General features: G+C 45.1%; 1 protein-coding gene across 1 annotated transcript in view; it reads right to left on the reverse strand.

The window, feature by feature from the left end:
* The window catches only part of LOC118881644, a 155,835-nt gene that overhangs the window by 83,408 nt on the left and 55,554 nt on the right, over nucleotides 1-16,873 (reverse strand). Inside the window, exons 25-30 of the mRNA XM_036826771.1 lie at nucleotides 14,605-14,791; nucleotides 13,577-13,732; nucleotides 13,009-13,142; nucleotides 11,654-11,812; nucleotides 5,431-5,611; nucleotides 204-415 (exon numbers count right to left, since the gene is read on the reverse strand). Coding sequence (XP_036682666.1) covers nucleotides 204-415; nucleotides 5,431-5,611; nucleotides 11,654-11,812; nucleotides 13,009-13,142; nucleotides 13,577-13,732; nucleotides 14,605-14,791 — 1,029 coding nt within the window. The remainder of the gene's footprint in view (nucleotides 1-203; nucleotides 416-5,430; nucleotides 5,612-11,653; nucleotides 11,813-13,008; nucleotides 13,143-13,576; nucleotides 13,733-14,604; nucleotides 14,792-16,873) is intronic.

The raw sequence follows: 16,873 nt of genomic DNA on the forward strand, positions 1-16,873 counted from the left end.
GTTTCCCTCTCCCAAACTCACTTGGCAACAAATTCTGAAGAATGTTAATAGTGCATGAGCCAGACTTCACACATCTGTGACCTGTTATCGACCCCGGACCTCGGTTTTAACCCTCTGCACAGAAGATCTAAACTGCAGGAAATCAGGCTCCCTGTCTGCGGGGGCGGGAGTGAGGGGCAGGCGGTGTGGCCCAGCACGCGCACCCGGAGGTAGGTGGTAGCTGGGGTGTAGACGTGGATCTTGCCCTCCCGGTGGAGGCCCTGGATCTTGCAGGCCATGTTCATCACCAGATTCTTGAGGGTCCAGGCCTTGCCCAGCGTCAGCTCCAAAACAGCCTGGAACGTGGCTCGGTGGGGCCGGTACAGCCTGTGAGCCGCAGAGACCATCAGCCATGGACTATCCAGGTTCAAGGCTCCTGAGAGAGGCAGAGAGGAAGAAACTGGTATCCCCGGCAAGAAGGGAGCTTTTGAAGAAGGGAGCGCAGGGCTAGAGCTAGAGGCTCCCATAGTCTCCTCACGGTCACTATGGGCATATCTCAAAACTTGGGGGCTTCCCTGGTGGCGCAGTGGTTGAGAATCTGCCTGCCAATGCAGGGGACACGGGTTCGAGCCCTGGTCTGGGAAGGTCCCACATGCCGCGGAGCAACTAGGCCCGTGAGCCACAATTACTGAGCCTGCGCGTCTGGAGCCTGTGCTCCGCAACAAGAGAGGCCGCGATAGTGAGAGGCCCGCGCACCGCGATGAAGAGTGGCCCCCACTTGCCGCAACTAGAGAAAGCCCTCGCACAGAAACGAAGACCCAGCACAGCCATAAATAAATAAATTTAAAAAAACAAACAAACAAACAAAAAGAAATACAACCAAATTAATTAAAAAAAAAAAAAACTTGGAATGACTGGGACGGAGCATAAGGGAACTTTCTGGAATGATGGTAACGTTCTGAATTTTGGCAGGCGTTTGAGTTTCACGGGTCTGTGCACCTGTCGAAACTCATCAAATGGTACCCTGGAGATGTGTGCAATTCGCTCTAGCTAATGATATAATACTGAAATGTGTAGGGGTGAAACTGTACTGAAGTTTACAACTTAATTTGACCTGCGCCAGCAAATAAGATGGATGGATAAGTGGGCAGATGCGTAAGAAGGCAGGTGGAGTAAACTGTTAATGGTAGAATCTAGGTTGAGATTATGTTGGTGTTCACTGCACAACTCTTTGCACTTTTCTGTATGTTTGAAGCTTTCTCATGATGACATATTAGACAAAAGAAATGCTGGGACAGTTGGAGAGGGGGCACTGGGGTGTGGCGATCAAGAACATGGCCTTTACTCTTCCAAGCTGTGTGACCTCTTCGAACCCATGCTTCCATCATCTGTAAAATGGGTACAACAGTACTGATCACTGGGTCTTGGGATAGAGGAAGTACCCATTCAGAAGAGTAAAGACCAGTCACCACCATCATCAAAAAGTTGACATTTTGCATAAACTTTTGCCCTTCCATGATGAACTAAAACCAGGTTGCTGGACCCCTCTCATATTTTGTAATGAATACTCCCAATCACTCAAGGACTAATTCAGTAAATATTGCTCGAGACACTTGGGACTTGGCAGTGAACAAGGAGGCATAGTCACTGCCTTCATGGAACTTGCAGTTTGGGGGTGGTAGGGGGATGGGGGAGAGATCTCGAACAAATAAACATATAATGAGACCTACCTAAGTAGAAAATGCTGAGTGCTAGGAAGGAAAAGAAAGAGAGAGTTAGACTAAGGTCAGGCAGGTCAGTGAAGGCTCCCATGAACACATAACCATTGAGCTGAGCCCTAAATGAGAGGCAGTGGAGTCTGTCAAAGGGAAGAAACCCTCCCCCACCTCCTGCTGGAGATGGGAGATTCACTATGTGGGGAAACTGAGGCGGAGAGGCCAGGATGCAGGGGGATCCAACACAGAGAGGGCAGTGGGTGAGCTGCCAAGTTGAGAACAGGGAGATACTGAATAGAGAGCAGCCCAATGCCCTGTCCTGAGGTACCAGTCCCACAGGAGATGGGAAGATTGCTCCACAGAAGAACAGAATAACTGAAAAAAAAAAAAAGGTCCACAGATATGGGCCCCAGGTCCTCAGGGAGAGCCAGGACCCCACCCAACCACGCAACAGGGAAGCCCACCAGTCAGCAAGAGCACCTCCACACATACATATATGCGACAGAATATTACTCAGCCATAAAAAGAATGAAATAATGCCATTTACAGCAACATGGATGGACCTAGAGATGATCATACTAAGTGAAGTAAGTCAGAAAGAGAAAGACAAATACCATATGATATCACTTATATGTGGAATCTAAAAAAATGATACAAATGAACATATCTATGAAACAGAAACAGACTCACAGACATAGAGAACAGACTTGTGGTTGCCAAGGGGGTGGGAGGTGAGGGAGGGATGGATGCGGAGTTTGGGACTAGCAGATGCAAACTATTATATATAGGATGGATAAACAACAAAGTCCTACTGTATAGCACAGGGAACTATTCAATACCCTGTGATAAACCATAATGGAAAAGAATATGAAAAAAATGCATATATATGTATAACTGAATCACTTTGCTGTACAGCAGAAATTAACACAACACTGTAAATCAACTACACTTCAATAAAATAAATTTTTTAGAAAAGAGCACCCCCCACACACACATAGAGCATCCTTCCAAACAGGTTCCAAGTGACCGACTCTTAAACAAAAGCACATATCCAAGTCTTGCCTGGCATGTGGGAAAAGCCACTAACAGGAACTTCAGAAATAAAAAGAAACTCAGGGAGAACAGACCAAAGCCCCCCAATTCTATAATTTATGCTCTCAGAGAGGAGAAGATAATGCATTCACGGAGCAGGACACTCTAAGAAAAGAACTTTCAAGAACAAAAAATGAGCTCTTGGGAATATAAGCTAGCTAAAATGAAAACAACAGTAGAGGGGCTGGCAGATAAAGTTGAGGAAATCAGCCCTCACAACAGAACAAAAGGACAAAGAGATGGAACAAAGGAGAGAAAAGAAAGAAAATTAAAGGCTTAGTTTCTGAGGAAAACATCTGACCAACAGGAATTCCAGAACACAGGAGGAAGGAAATTACCAAAGAAACTATACAAGAAAATTACCAAGACCCAAATAGTGTGTCCCCAAATGGAAAGGGCCTAAGTGCTCAGCACGGTGAATGAAAAGAGATTCACACCAAGGCTCATCATCATAAGATTTAAAGACACTAGGAATAAAGAGAAGCTCCTGGAAGCTTCCAGAGAGTGAGAAAAGGGTCATAGACAAAAGATGATGGATCACAAATAGCACCAGACCTCTCAACTGATTCAAATCAACAGTGGAGCAATGTCTTCAAAAATCCCAAGGGAAAATAATTTCCAGCCTAGAATTCTCTATTCAGCCAAATCAAATAAAGACAGTTTAGGGACTTCCCTGGCGGTCCAGTAGTTAGGAGTTTGCCTTCCAATGCAGTGGGTGAGGGTTCCATCCCTGGTCAGGGAGCTAAGATCCCATATGCCTCGCGGCCGAAAAACCAAAACATAAAACAGAAGCAATATCGTAACAAATTCAATAAAGACTTTAAAAACGGTCCACATCAAAAAAAAAAAAAAAAAAAAAAAGACATTTTAAACATCCAGGGTTTCAAAATGTTTACATCCTGTTATAGGTTGAATTGTGTCTGTCAAAAAGATATGAAGTCCTAACCCTTGGTACCTCAAAATGTGACCTTATTTGGGAATGGGGTCATTGCAGATAAAATTAGTTAAAGTAAGATCATACTGGAGTAGGGGAGGCCCTAAATCTGATATGAGTGGTGTCCTTATATGAAGAGAGGAGTTTGGACACAGACACAGACACACACACAGAGCACCATGTGACAACAGAGGCAGAGATTAGAGCAATGTAGCTACAAACCAAGGAACATCAAGCATCAGTGGTCACCGCTAGAAGTAGGAAGAGGCGGGAAGGATTCTACCCAGGGTCACAGAGAGCAAGTGGCCCTGCTGACGCCTTAATTTCAGAATTCTAGTCTTGAGGACTGTGAGAGAATAAATTTCTGTTGTTTAAAGCCACCCAGTTTGTGGTAAGTGGTTAAAGCAGCCCTAGCTAATGAATATATCTCCCATGCACCCTCTCTCAGGAAGTTACTGGAAGATGCACTCCATCGGAACAAAAGAGTTAACCAAGAAAGAAGATGACATGAGTGCAAGAAGCAGGGGCTGTGACCCAGAGAAGTGGAAGGCACTCCCAGGATGATAGTGAGGGGATGCCCTAGGACTACAGCTGTGCAACTGGTCTACACTGGAGCAGCAGAACAGAGGCTCCAGGAAGAGGGTCTACAAGAAAAATATGAGAACTGATTGAAGCTGTTAAGTAATCTGACGTGTTCAACCATCTGGAGAAGAGTTTTGCATTGTTGCTAAAAATTCTGGGAATAATCAGTAGGAGGAAAATAGAAAACTAATCAAACAGGAAAAAAAGGCTATTATAACTCCAGGAAAAACAAAATGTTAGAATCCTAGTATACCATGTGCCTCAGCTGTGAGGGACATTTATCATCACAATGATGTAAACATTGAATATTAACAAACTATAACTCTTTTAGGGGGATGGAGGGAAATAGCCATGTGAAAGGGGGCTGGTGTAAGAGTTAAATTTTCTTCCTCTCTAGTAAGAAACATATTGAGAATGCCTATGAAAGAAAAATCAAGAAATAAGTGTGATTATTTTAAAAGATGGAGGGTCTGATGAGAAACAGCAAAAAGAATTTACAGTGCTTGACATTTTCAGCAAAATCTGGGATTGGAAGACGTGAAGCAGAAAATTACTGTATTTGTTATAACTTTAACTTTTAAAAACTTAAAATTTTTTCAAGTACATATTACATGAACACAGAGAATATTATGAGCTCCCATATAACACTCACCCATCTTCAACAATTACCAAGTCATAGTCTAATTCACTTCTTAAACTATGTATTACTTCAATAAAAATAAAAATTAGTTCAAAAAATTAATTCAAGGATAAAACCATGGTAAATTCATTTTTTAAATGAGAGAAAGAGTGTTCCAGGGAGAAAGAACAGCAAGTGCAAAGGCCCTGAGGTATGTCTGGGGAACAGAAGAGAGGCCAGTGGGGCTGCAGGATGATGGGCAATGGGAAAAGTAGGGTGAGATAAGGTTGGAGAAGTAGGCAAGGGCCTGTAATGTAGCGCTCTGTCGGTGAGGGTAAGAAATCAGGATGTGATTTTAAGTTCCCTGGGACGCATGTGAGGTCTGAGTCTTGAATTACCCAGGCAAACAAAAGGGAAGGGTGTTCCAGTTATTGGGCAAGGCTTGAGCAAAGGCCTAGAGGGCAAAAATCTTCACCACTAGCCAAGGACACTCCCTAGATGACACTCACCTTCCCACTTCCACAGGGTGGCCCTGGATGTGTCCTTCCACTGCAAGCCTGCCACAAAGGGCACCCGCCCATTGTACTGCACCTTCAGGTATGTGCTGCTCTCCACGTGGGGCTGGCGGAGGCTCAAGTGGTGCAGCTGAGTATGGTAATCCACCTGCCTTGCAGGCACCTGCAGCACAAACTGGAGGAGACCCACACCCAAGATGCAAATCAGATCACGCTGTTCCTGACCGAGAACATTCCATTGGCTCTCCACTGCAACCTGAGCTCCCTGGCTACCAGGAATTGCCCCACCCCACCCCAAAAAGAAACCCTGCACTCATTAGCAGTCACTCCCCATTGCCTCCTTCCCATAGACCCCGGAAGCCTTTAACCTACTTTCTGTCTCTACGAATTTACCTATTCTGGACATTTCTTACAAATAGAATCATACAGTATGTGGCCTTTGGTGTCTGGCTTCTTTCACTTAGCATGATGCTTTCAAGGTTCATCCATGTTGTAGCAGGTGTCAGGACTTCACTTTTATTACTGAATAATGTTCTATTGTGTGGATAAATCACTTTATCTATTCATCCACTGATGAACATTTGGGTCGTTTCTACTTTTGGGTTATTATGAATAATGCTGCTATAAATGTTTTGTGTGGACATAAGTTTTCAATTCTCTTGAGTACCTAGGAGTAGAATTGTTGGGTCATATGGTAACTCTGTGTTTAACATTTTAAGGAAACACCAAACTCTTTTTCCAGTCACAGCATTTTATGATCCCACCAATATGAGTTCTAATTTCCCTGCATCCTCACCAACACTTGTTATTGTCTTTTTTTTTTTTTTCCCGTTTCAGCTATGCTAGTGGATTTGAAGTAGCATCTCACTGTGGTTTTGATTTGAATTTCCCTAATGACTAATTAGGTTAAGCAACTTTTCATGTACTTATTGGCCACTTGTGTACCTTCTTCAGAGAAATATCTATTCAAATCCTTTGTCTTTTTCTTGTTGAGTTTTAAGAGTTTTTCATATATTCTGGATACAAATCCCTTATCAGACATATGATTTGCAGATGTTTTCTTCCCTTCTGTGGGCTATTATTTCACTTCCTTGATGGTGTCCTTTGAAGCACAAATGTTTTTAAGTTTGATGAAGACCAAAGGATTTTTGTTATTACTTATACTTTCAGTCTCATATCTCAGAAACCCTTGCCTAATCCAAGGCCATAAAGATTTACTCTTATGTTTTCCTCTAAGAGTGTCATAATTCTTAAATTTAGGTCTACAACCTATTTTGAGTTAGTTTTTATATATGGTATGAGGTAAGGGTCCAACTTCATACTCCTACACGTGAGTATCCATTGTCCCAGCACCATTTGTTGAAAAGACTATTCTTTCCCCTCTTCAATTATCTTGGCACCCTTGTTGAAAATCAACTAACTGTAAATACAAGGGTTTATTTCTGGATTCCCAATTCTACTCTGTTGGTCTATATGTCTATCCTTACACCACTACCATAATACTGTCTTAATTACTGTAGATTTGAAGTAAGTTTTGAAATCGATAAAAGTGAATCCTCCAACTTTGTTCTTCTCTTTCAAGACAGTTGTGTCTACTGTGGGTCCCTTGAAATTCCACATGAATTTTAGGATCAGCTTGTCAATTTTAGCAAAAAGATAACTCGGGTTTTGACAGGAATAGATGGGGACCATTGAATCTGTAGATCACTTTAGGAAGTATTGCCAACTTCACATTAAATATTCCAATCCAAGTACATGGGATGTCTTCCCATTTATTTAGGTTTTCTTGAATTTCTTTCAACAATGTTTTGTAGTTTTGAGAGTATTAGTTTTACATTCTTTTGTTAAATTTATTCCTAAGTATTATTCTTTTTGATGGTAATGTAAATGAAATTGCTTTCTTAATTTCATTTTCAGGTTTTTCATTGTTAGTGTAGAGAAATACAACTAATTTTTGTATATTAATCCTGTATCCTGAAACTTTGATGAACTCATTTATTAGCTCTAATAGATTTTTTGGTGAGTTCATTCGGGTCTTCTATATACAAGATCATATCATCTGTAAATAGAAATAGTTTTACTTCTTGCTTTCCAATCTAGATGCCTTTTCTTCATTTCTTTTTTCTTTTTCTTTTTTTTTTCTTTTTGGCCTAATCGCCCTAGCTAGAACCTCCAGCACAATGTTAAATACAAATAGTGAAAGCAGACGTCCTATCTTGTTACTGATCTTAGGGGGAAAGTATTTAGCCTTTTGCCATTAAGTATGATATTAGCTGTGGGTTTTTCATAGATGGCCTTTATCAGGTTGAGGAAGTGCCCTTCCATTGCTAGACTGTTGGGTACTTTTATCATGAAAAGGTACGGTGTTGTGCCAGATACTTTTCTGTGTCTATTGAAATGATCATGTGGTTTTTGTCCTTTATTCTATTAATATGATGTATTACCTTGATGGATGTTCAAATGTTAAACCAACCTTGCATTCCTGGGATAAATCCCATTTGGTCATGTTGTGTAATCCTTTTTATATATTGCTGAATTCAGTTTGGTAGTATTTTCTTGTGGATTTTGCATCTGTATTTATAAGAGATAATGGTCTTTTTTTTTTTAATATTTATTTATTTATTTATTTATTTGGTTACATGGGGTCTTAGTTGTGGCAGGCAGGCTCCTTAGTTGCAGCACATGGGCTCCTCAGTTGTGGCACGCGAACTCTTAGTTGCGGCATGCATGTGGGATCTAGTTCCCTGAGCAGGGATCGAACCCGGGCTCCCAACATTGGGAGCGTAGAGTCTTATCCACTGTGCCACCAGGGAAGTCCCGAGATAATGGTCTTTAGTTTTTCTTTTTTTATGATGTCTTTCTCTGGTTTGGGCATCAGGATAATAATGGCTGCATAGAATGAACTGGGAAGAGTTTTCTCCTGACAGATCATTTAGTCAATTATTTTATAGTAAATTTATTTTATAGTAAATTAATTCTGGCACTATCCAGTCCAGCCAAGAGGCTAAGAGCCTGAGGTTTGAAACGAGGCAGACTGGACTTTCAATCCCAATTCTGCCACATAGTAGCTGTGAGACCTCAGCTAAGTCTGTTTACACCACTTCTCTTCTGTAAAGTGAGAACAGATAATTCTTGCCTCACAAGGATTAAATGAGATAATAACAAACAAAGCCTCTGACACATGGTCTGGCAATAATTAATGGCTCACCATTGATCACTCTGCCTTTCCCTCTTCTACTCACTGTCAGCTTCTTAAAGATAAAGATTATTTTACTCATACCTGTCTCCCCAGAACCTAGCATGGTGTCTGCCACACTTATGAAGGCTTGCAGAAATGCTGCCACAAACCTCTAATCTTTTCACTAAAACCCTCGGGGCCAGATGTTTTCCAGAAATAAGAAACTTCTTCTGCTTCTGTTGACAGAAGCAGGGCATGATCAGAGGTAGGTAAGGTTATCCAAGGATGACTTCAATCAAGAATATGATTCAATAGGGGCTTCCCTGGTGGCGCAGTGGTTAAGAATCTGCCTGCCAATGCAGGAGACATGGGTTTGAGCTCCGGTCCGAGAAGATCCCACATGCCGCGGAGCAACTAAGCCCATGTGCCACAACTACTGAGCCTGCGCTCTAGAACCCGTGAGCCACAACTACTGAAGCCCGCGTACCTAGAGCGTGCTCCGCAACAAGAGAAGCCTCTGCAATGAGAAGCCCGCGCACCGCAACAAAGAGTATGCCCTGCTCGCAGCAACTAGAGAAAGCCCGTGCACGGCAACAAAGACCCAATGCAGCTAAAAATAAATAAATTAATTAATTAACAACAACAACAACAACACGCGAAGTTCTCCAAGATCCACTGCTAAAGGACATACAACATGATTCACCAAACAAAACTAAGTGCTTGTGACAGCTCCACAGAGCAAATGTATAGAAAAAGATCTCCTTTCCAGTTCTCCAGACTATAACCATGGTTCTCTCCAGGCAGCTGAGGAGGAGACCAGGAAAAGGGATAGTAACTGTGAAAGGGAATTTTAGCCTTACTTTAAATGTTATATGTTTTCACAAGGAGAATTTATCCATGGAGTATTGGTATGATTTAAAATCAACGTAATACTTAGGAATGAAGTTAAGCAGGGAGGCAAAAGACTTGTACACTGAAAACTACAAAACATTGCTGAAAGAAATTAGAGAAGACATAAATAAATGGAAAGACATCTTGTGTTCATGGATTGGAAGACTTAATATTGTTAAGGTTCAATACTACCCAAAGCAATCTACAGATTTAATGCAATCTCTATCAAAATCTCAATGGTATTTTTTTGGTAGAAATAGAAAAGTCCATCTTAAAATTCATATGGAATCTCAAGGGACCCCCAAATAGCCAAAACAATCTTGAAAAAGAAGAACGAAGTGGGAGGTCTCACAAAGCTACAATAATCAAAACAGTATGTTGTGACATAAAAGACAGACACATAGACCAATGGAATACAATAGATTGCCCAGAAATAAACTCTCACATTTATGGTTGGGGGAAAGGACTGTCTTTTCAACAAATGGTGCTGGAAAAACTGCATATTCACTGCAGAAGAATGAAGTTGGATCCTTATCTTATACCATATACACAGTTTAACTCAAAATGGATCGGAGACCTAAACATGAGAACTAAAACCATAAAACTCTTAGAAGAAAACATGGGATTGAAAAGCTTCGTGACATTGGATTTGGCAATTGATTTATTGAACATGACACCTAAAACACAGGCAACAAAAGTAAAAATAAATAAGCTGAATGACATCAAAATTAAAAATTTTTGTGCAACGAAGGATGCTATTCATAGTAAAAAGGCAACCCACGGAATGGGAGAAAATATTTGTAAACTACATATCTTATAAGGCGTTAATATCCAGAACATATAAAGAACTACAATTGAACAACCACAACAACAACAAAATCAAACAACCTGATTCAAAATGGGCTAAGGATTTGAATAGACATTTCTCTAAAGATGATAATTAAACAGCCAATAAGCCCATGAAAAGATGCTCAACGTCATCAGTCACTAAGGAGATGCAAATCGAAACTACAAGAAGATCCTCATACGCATTAAGATGGCTACTATTAAAAAAAAATCCAGAAAGTAAGAAGTGTTGGTGAGGATGTAGAGAAACTGGAACCCTTGTGTACTGATGTTAAGATGGTGAAATGGTGCAGCTGCTATGGAAAAGAGTATGGCAGTTTCTCAAAAAATTAAAAGTCGGATTATTGTATGATCCAGCAATTCCACTTCAGGATATACACCCCAAAGAATGGAGAGCAGGGACTCATACAGATATTAGTACACCCACGTTCATAGCAGCACTATTCACACAAGCCACATGTGGAAGCCAAGTGTCCACTGATAAATGAATGGATCAAAAAAACGGGGTCCATCCATACAATGGAATACTATCCAGACTAGGAAGGAAATTCTGACTCATGTTACAATGTGGATAAACCTTAAGGACATTATGCTAAGTGAAATAGGCCAGTCACAAAAAGGCAGACACTATACAATTCCACTTATATGAGTTTACCTAGAGTAGTGAAATTCAGAGAGACAGAAAGTAGATTGGTGGTTGCAGGGCCTGGGGGAGGGAAGAATGGAGAGTTACTGTTTAATGGGTACAGAGTTTCAGTTCTATGAGATGAAAAAGTTCTTGAGATAGACGGTGGTGATGACCGCACAATATGAATGTGCTTAATGCTGCTGATCTGTATGCCTAAAAATGGTGAAAATGGTCAACGTCATATTACATATATTTTACCACAATTAAACATTTTTAAAAACAATTAGGAAACTCAGAAAGGTAACATGTGCCTTATAAGAGCACATACCTGTTCAGGGGCTAAGTAAGCACTCAGTAACTCCTGATTTACCAAAAAGAGCTCACCCTCCAGGAAAACCTGCAAGTGAACCGTTTCCAAAATGCATTTTTACACTGGAAATCTGTATTTCCCAAGCCCCTCTTGCAACTGACCCTTGGCAATCCTTGGCACACCAGCAAATGTTTAACTGCCCCAGGGGCGTGGGGGCTGGAGGTGCCAAAGGTAAGGCCTCTGAGCCTGAGTTTTAGCCCCTGCGTCCTTGCAACCAAGACCTGGAGGGACAGGCAGCGGGGCTGCCCAGCTGCCACGTGCAAGCTGAGCCCCAGGGACGCGGCTCTGCGGAGGCTGGACTCACCTCCACGAAGTAATTGCTCAGGGCTGGGCCCGAGTCGTTCTGGAAGGTCTGGCTGATGCGGAGGTGCCTCTTGTTGCGGCTGTCATCCCAGTGCCTCCCATAGCTCGCCTCCAGCTCCCAGTGGAGGTGGCCTGAGCCCTCCTCATGCCGGAGCTGGACCTGGAACACCCCACCAGGGAGACCCCCAAGGAAGCCTTGTGTACGCAGACCTGAGCCTCCTCACAGCCACCCACCCTGAGATGCAGGCTTGCTTATCTGGGGTGACAGTTCTGTAGGAAGCATGGACTTTTTTGCACTGGTTTTGATTTTGTAAAATATTGCATTAGAATAGGATTCATCTTTGCAGTTTCTGGTGTCCCCTTAAATTCTGGCCCCCGAGGTGAAAAACTAACCTGCCCCATGCTGGTCCATGCCCTGATAAGGAGTAGAAAGAGCCAGCTGCCATGGGAAGATGACTCCTGATCTGCTTCGTATAAACCCAAAATCTCCCCCTCCCGCCACTCTCCCACAGCAGCCTCCGGCTCGCTGGACAGATCCTCTGTGGACCAGGGCTTCCCACCTGTGGGCTCCTGGCAGCCACTGTCTCCTCCTACCTCTGAACCACAGGTCGAGGCAACACAGGCTCATCCATTTATTCACTCACTGAACACGTTTTCCCCCAAGTACCAAGTAGATACTTCGCTGGGCACTAGACAGCCAGGAATGAAGAAGCCAGAAGCCCCCTCCCTTGTGGGGGCAACAGTTCAGGGGGAGAAGCAAACTTGTAACAATTAACAAAGGAGCAGTCACTTCTCCCTTTTGCTCACCCCACCAGCCACTCTGATAACTACCAGTTCTTTAACCGCTCCAATCACCCTCCAGCCCCAGGACCTTTGCACTTGCTGTTCCCTCTGCCTGTGGCACACTTCCATGGGAACAGAACTACCTCATATTTTAATTTTCAGCTTAAAATTCATTTCCCCCAAAGAAGCCTTCCCTGCTGCCCTGTCCAAATTAGACTCCCCTGTGCTACGCTCTCTCAGCCTCTGCCCTGTTTACCACCCATGGCACTTATGTCTCCCTTGATTTGGTCCATGTCTCTTGCTCTCTGCCACATACCCTCCCCCAGCAATGGAATGGCAGAGACCAGGTGCTGCCTTAAGCACAGCTCTCCCCCAGTGCTGGGCATAGAGTAGGTATTTAATAAACACCAACTGAACAGGGGAAAGATGAGACTAAAGTTCCAATCTCTAATCCATTCCCATACACGACCTTGAGTAAATACATCTCTCTGAGGATGGGCTCAGGGTGCTCACCCACCACTTCCCTAACCCTGGGGGCTCCCTCCAGACACCCTGCCCGGCCCCGGCACCCACCTTGTGGCTGAACGCTGGGATCTGCGTGCAGTGGAGCTCGTGGTCCAGCTCCAGCTTGTACGTGGCCTCTGAGCCGCTCTCCACCCGCAGCTTCTGGCTGGTGCTGCACTCCTGTGCCAGCTGCTTCGCCTGACCTGTGCAGGGCAACCCAAAGACCCCTGCCCTTCCTCTGCCAGGTAGCCCTCCATCCTCATTCCAAGCAGAGGAGCGTCCAGTACAGCCCAGCTTCAGCCAGCCCCCTGGATCTGCCTCACCTAATGTCACTCATTGGAACCTGCCGATGGGGAGGTTTTAAGAGACAGATTTATGTCCCCCCCAACACACACACACACACACACACACACACACACACACGTAGTGTTTTTTGTTTGTTTGTTTTGTTTTTTAACTGGCAGGTGCTCAGCTCCATACAAAGCCAATGGAATGACTCACTAGCTAAGGAGCCTCATGGTGAGGCCAAAACACCCGAGGTGACAGTGGCACCTTAGCCCTCAGAGCCACAGCCCCAGGAGACGGTGCAGGTCCGGCCACTCCCCACCTCGCCCGCAGCCAGCATGCGGTGCCGTACCCAGGAGGCCATACTTGATCCTCAGGGAGCTGGTCCAGAGGCGGCCCCGCTGCTGCAGCAGGCCTAGGGTGCGCAGCCCCACAAGCCCTGGCACGAAGAGCTCGCCACCCAGGGCCACCACCTGCTGCCCTTCCTCCGCCTTCTTCTCCAGCAGTGCTGCGGGGAGAGCAGGCATGGTGTGGTCATGGCCTGCGCCCCAGAGACTGACACCCTACCCCCAGCACCAGGTGAGGAAAGGAAGTGGGAACCGCCCAGGGGGGTGTCCCGATAGAACCAATGCCTGAGTCTCCGCCGAGGAATGCTGACATCAGGGCCACTGGAAGTGTTTTGCACTGTCCAGGTGGCAACCCCAAAAGTCACTTTTGTGGGTCCAGACCAAAAGGTTTTAAATAAAGTAGAACAAAACAAAATAGGATGGACCAGAAGATAAATGACAGTGCATCAAGGACCATCAGGTAAATTTCACCTTCTGATACTTGTTTCTGCTACACTGATATTCAGCCAGATCACACAGGTATAGCCACGCTGGTTAAAATATCAAAAATGCATAGGCCAGCTAGTCAACAGCCCTAGCCACTCACATCACTCCCCTGGAATCTCCGAGAACACCCCACGAGCAGCATCGCCAGGAGGGCTCCACGCCAGCTCCGGCACCAGGGTGGGCATCTGGTCAGACTGGTCAGTACCCAGGCCAGGCCGTGTGTTCAAGATACAAACAGCGCCCCATGCAATTCGGGTCAAAATGCAAAATGTGTTTTTTACACATTGTGTAACATGTAATGTGGGTCAGAATCCAAACACCCCAAAAGGTGCTGGTTGATGGTTCATGCAGAGCAGTCGAGTGCATTGGAGGGGCATCTGGGGGACTCGGGCAGAAGCTGCGAGCAGATACAGAGCCTGGATTTTCCTTGGATGGAATGAATACTGGGGTATCGGGTGATGGGGACTCCGAGTGGGGCACTCAGCCCTCCCCCCTCCCCAAGCCTGGCCACTGAGGAGACGTGGCACAAAGGGGTCCCTCCTCCTACCTGACACGTGGGCCGGGTCGCTCAGCAGGTTGCTCAGTGACATGGAGAAGGCCAGCCCGCCGCCTGCCTGCCGGCTGAGGTTCCCGGCGAGGACCACAGGGCTGCCCGACGTCACCAGTTTCACCTCCAGCTGGGCCTCCATCCGCTGAGCCCCACCACCTGCTGCTGGCCACAGGTTGCTCCGGCCCTGGAAAGGCCCCAGCATCCCTTGAGGGGACTGGCTCTGCCAGCAGGCTCCGCCCGGACCGCAAGAACCAGGACCGGACAGAGGGCAGGAGACACAGCCTGGTTAATGGGCTTCTAGGTTGATCCTGCTGCAATTTCTTAAGCTCGATATTGTTCAAGATAGATCATCTCTGTTACAAATTCAGACATAAGTCTGAAGGACCCTTCCTCCCTATCCACCCAACCTCAACACCCTGTCCAATCTATCAGGGACTCTGGCCAGCTCTCCCTGCAGAATATTCTGGGACCCGACCACTTCAGCCACCTCCACCACCGCCCCGGCTTGAGCCTGTTCATCACCACTGTGTTCCTGTGACATTCTTCTCCCGGCTCTCCTGGCTGCCACCCTGGTGACCAGGGCAAGCCCTTCCAGACTCATAGGATCACAGCACACCTCTCTTCCTCAGGGTAAAAGCCAAAGTCCTTGCAAAGGCCAACAAGGCCAAGACTTTCTCCGGAAGTCAGCAGTGCAGCCCTGGCCAGACGAAGGCAAAACTGCCCACAGACACCGGGAGGCAGGACGCACAGATGGCCCCGAACATGCTCTGTGTCTCCATCATTGAGGTTTTCCAGAGCAACTACAGCCCATAGCAATGGCAGCTGTCATCTCTGACGGCCACGCCAACTGTAGACCAATCCTACAGACCTCTCTGCTGCTGCCAGCTGATCTGTTTACCCAAAAGATGTAAAAACGAGCTCACTATTTCCAGACTGTCCACTACTTTATACTCTCTTGTAAATCCTGTTTTTGCCTTTGTTCCTTGGCAACAGTCACAAATCACTCTCTTCTGATTACTCTTTGGCAAAGCCTTACATGATCTGTCCTCCCACCTTTCTGTCCCATCTCCTATTCTGCTCCAAGCACATGGGGCCTCAGGCTGTGCTTCTAACACTCTGTGCACATTCCTGCCGCAGGACCTTTGCACATGTTGTGCTCTTTACTTGCAATACCCTTCCCCCAGAGAACCACATGGTTCTCTTCTGCACAAGCTTTATGTCTTAGCTAAAAGCTATCTTCTCAATCAGGCTTACTGTCAGCCTATTTAAAACTGAAGCTGTGGGACTTCCCTGGTGGTCCAGTGGCTAAGACTCCACGCTCCCAATGCAGGGGGCCCAGGTTCGATCTCTGGTCAGGGAACTAGATCCCACATGCCGCAACTAAAGATCCCACGTGCCGCTACTAAAGAAAGATCCCGCATGCTGCAACGAAGATCCCGCATGCTGCAACTAAGACCCGGTGCAGCCAAATAAATTTTTTTTAAATAATAAAAATTTTAAAAAATAAAATAAAACTGAAGCCAACCCTCAGACCCTTCTTCTCGCATAATTTCAGACCCCTGGATCCAGCTCACTGATCCCCTTTTCCTATAGTGCTTACACTCACCTATCACCACAATTTGCTTATTTATTTTACTGATTATCTCTCCTATGAGAATGTAAGCTCCAAAAGGAGAGAATTTTGTGTGTGTATCTCTTTTGTGTGCTGTCTTCCCGGCACATTGTAGGTGCTTGATAAATAGTCGTCGAATAAGTTAATAAAGACAATGAAAAATATAGGTTTCGTTCCCCTTCTTGGTCTCCCAGTCTCCCTCAAGGCAACCACTGTGTCCACTTCTCGGGCATCTTCCAGAGACAGCATGGGCCTATATGTATGTGTGAGTCTGTATGTATGTGTGTATATGTGCATGTGCACGCACACGTGTACGTGTGCACTCCATCACACACGTGCACATTCCCTCTTGCTCTACACAAAAACAGATGCAAGCTCTCCACTCTGCTCTGCTTCTCTCACTTAATGGTGTGTCTTGGAGATGATTTTCTCTGGTTTGTATCAGAAGCTTCTCGGCAGTAGCTGTAGTTGTTCTCAAAGTGCAGCCCATGAACAGGATGATTGCAGAATTTCTCATCCAAACCAGGACATTTAATGGTTAAAGAGACCACTAATCATATTGAGCTTGGTCAATGGTAAACTGGGGCTCTCCAGGTAACCTGGGACTTGGGGATGCTCTATCATTGCACCCAGGGGAGGGGGCACTGAAATCTA

This window comes from Balaenoptera musculus, chromosome 15 (genome assembly GCF_009873245.2).
Source record: "Balaenoptera musculus isolate JJ_BM4_2016_0621 chromosome 15, mBalMus1.pri.v3, whole genome shotgun sequence".
Taxonomy (NCBI): Eukaryota; Metazoa; Chordata; class Mammalia; order Artiodactyla; family Balaenopteridae; genus Balaenoptera; species Balaenoptera musculus.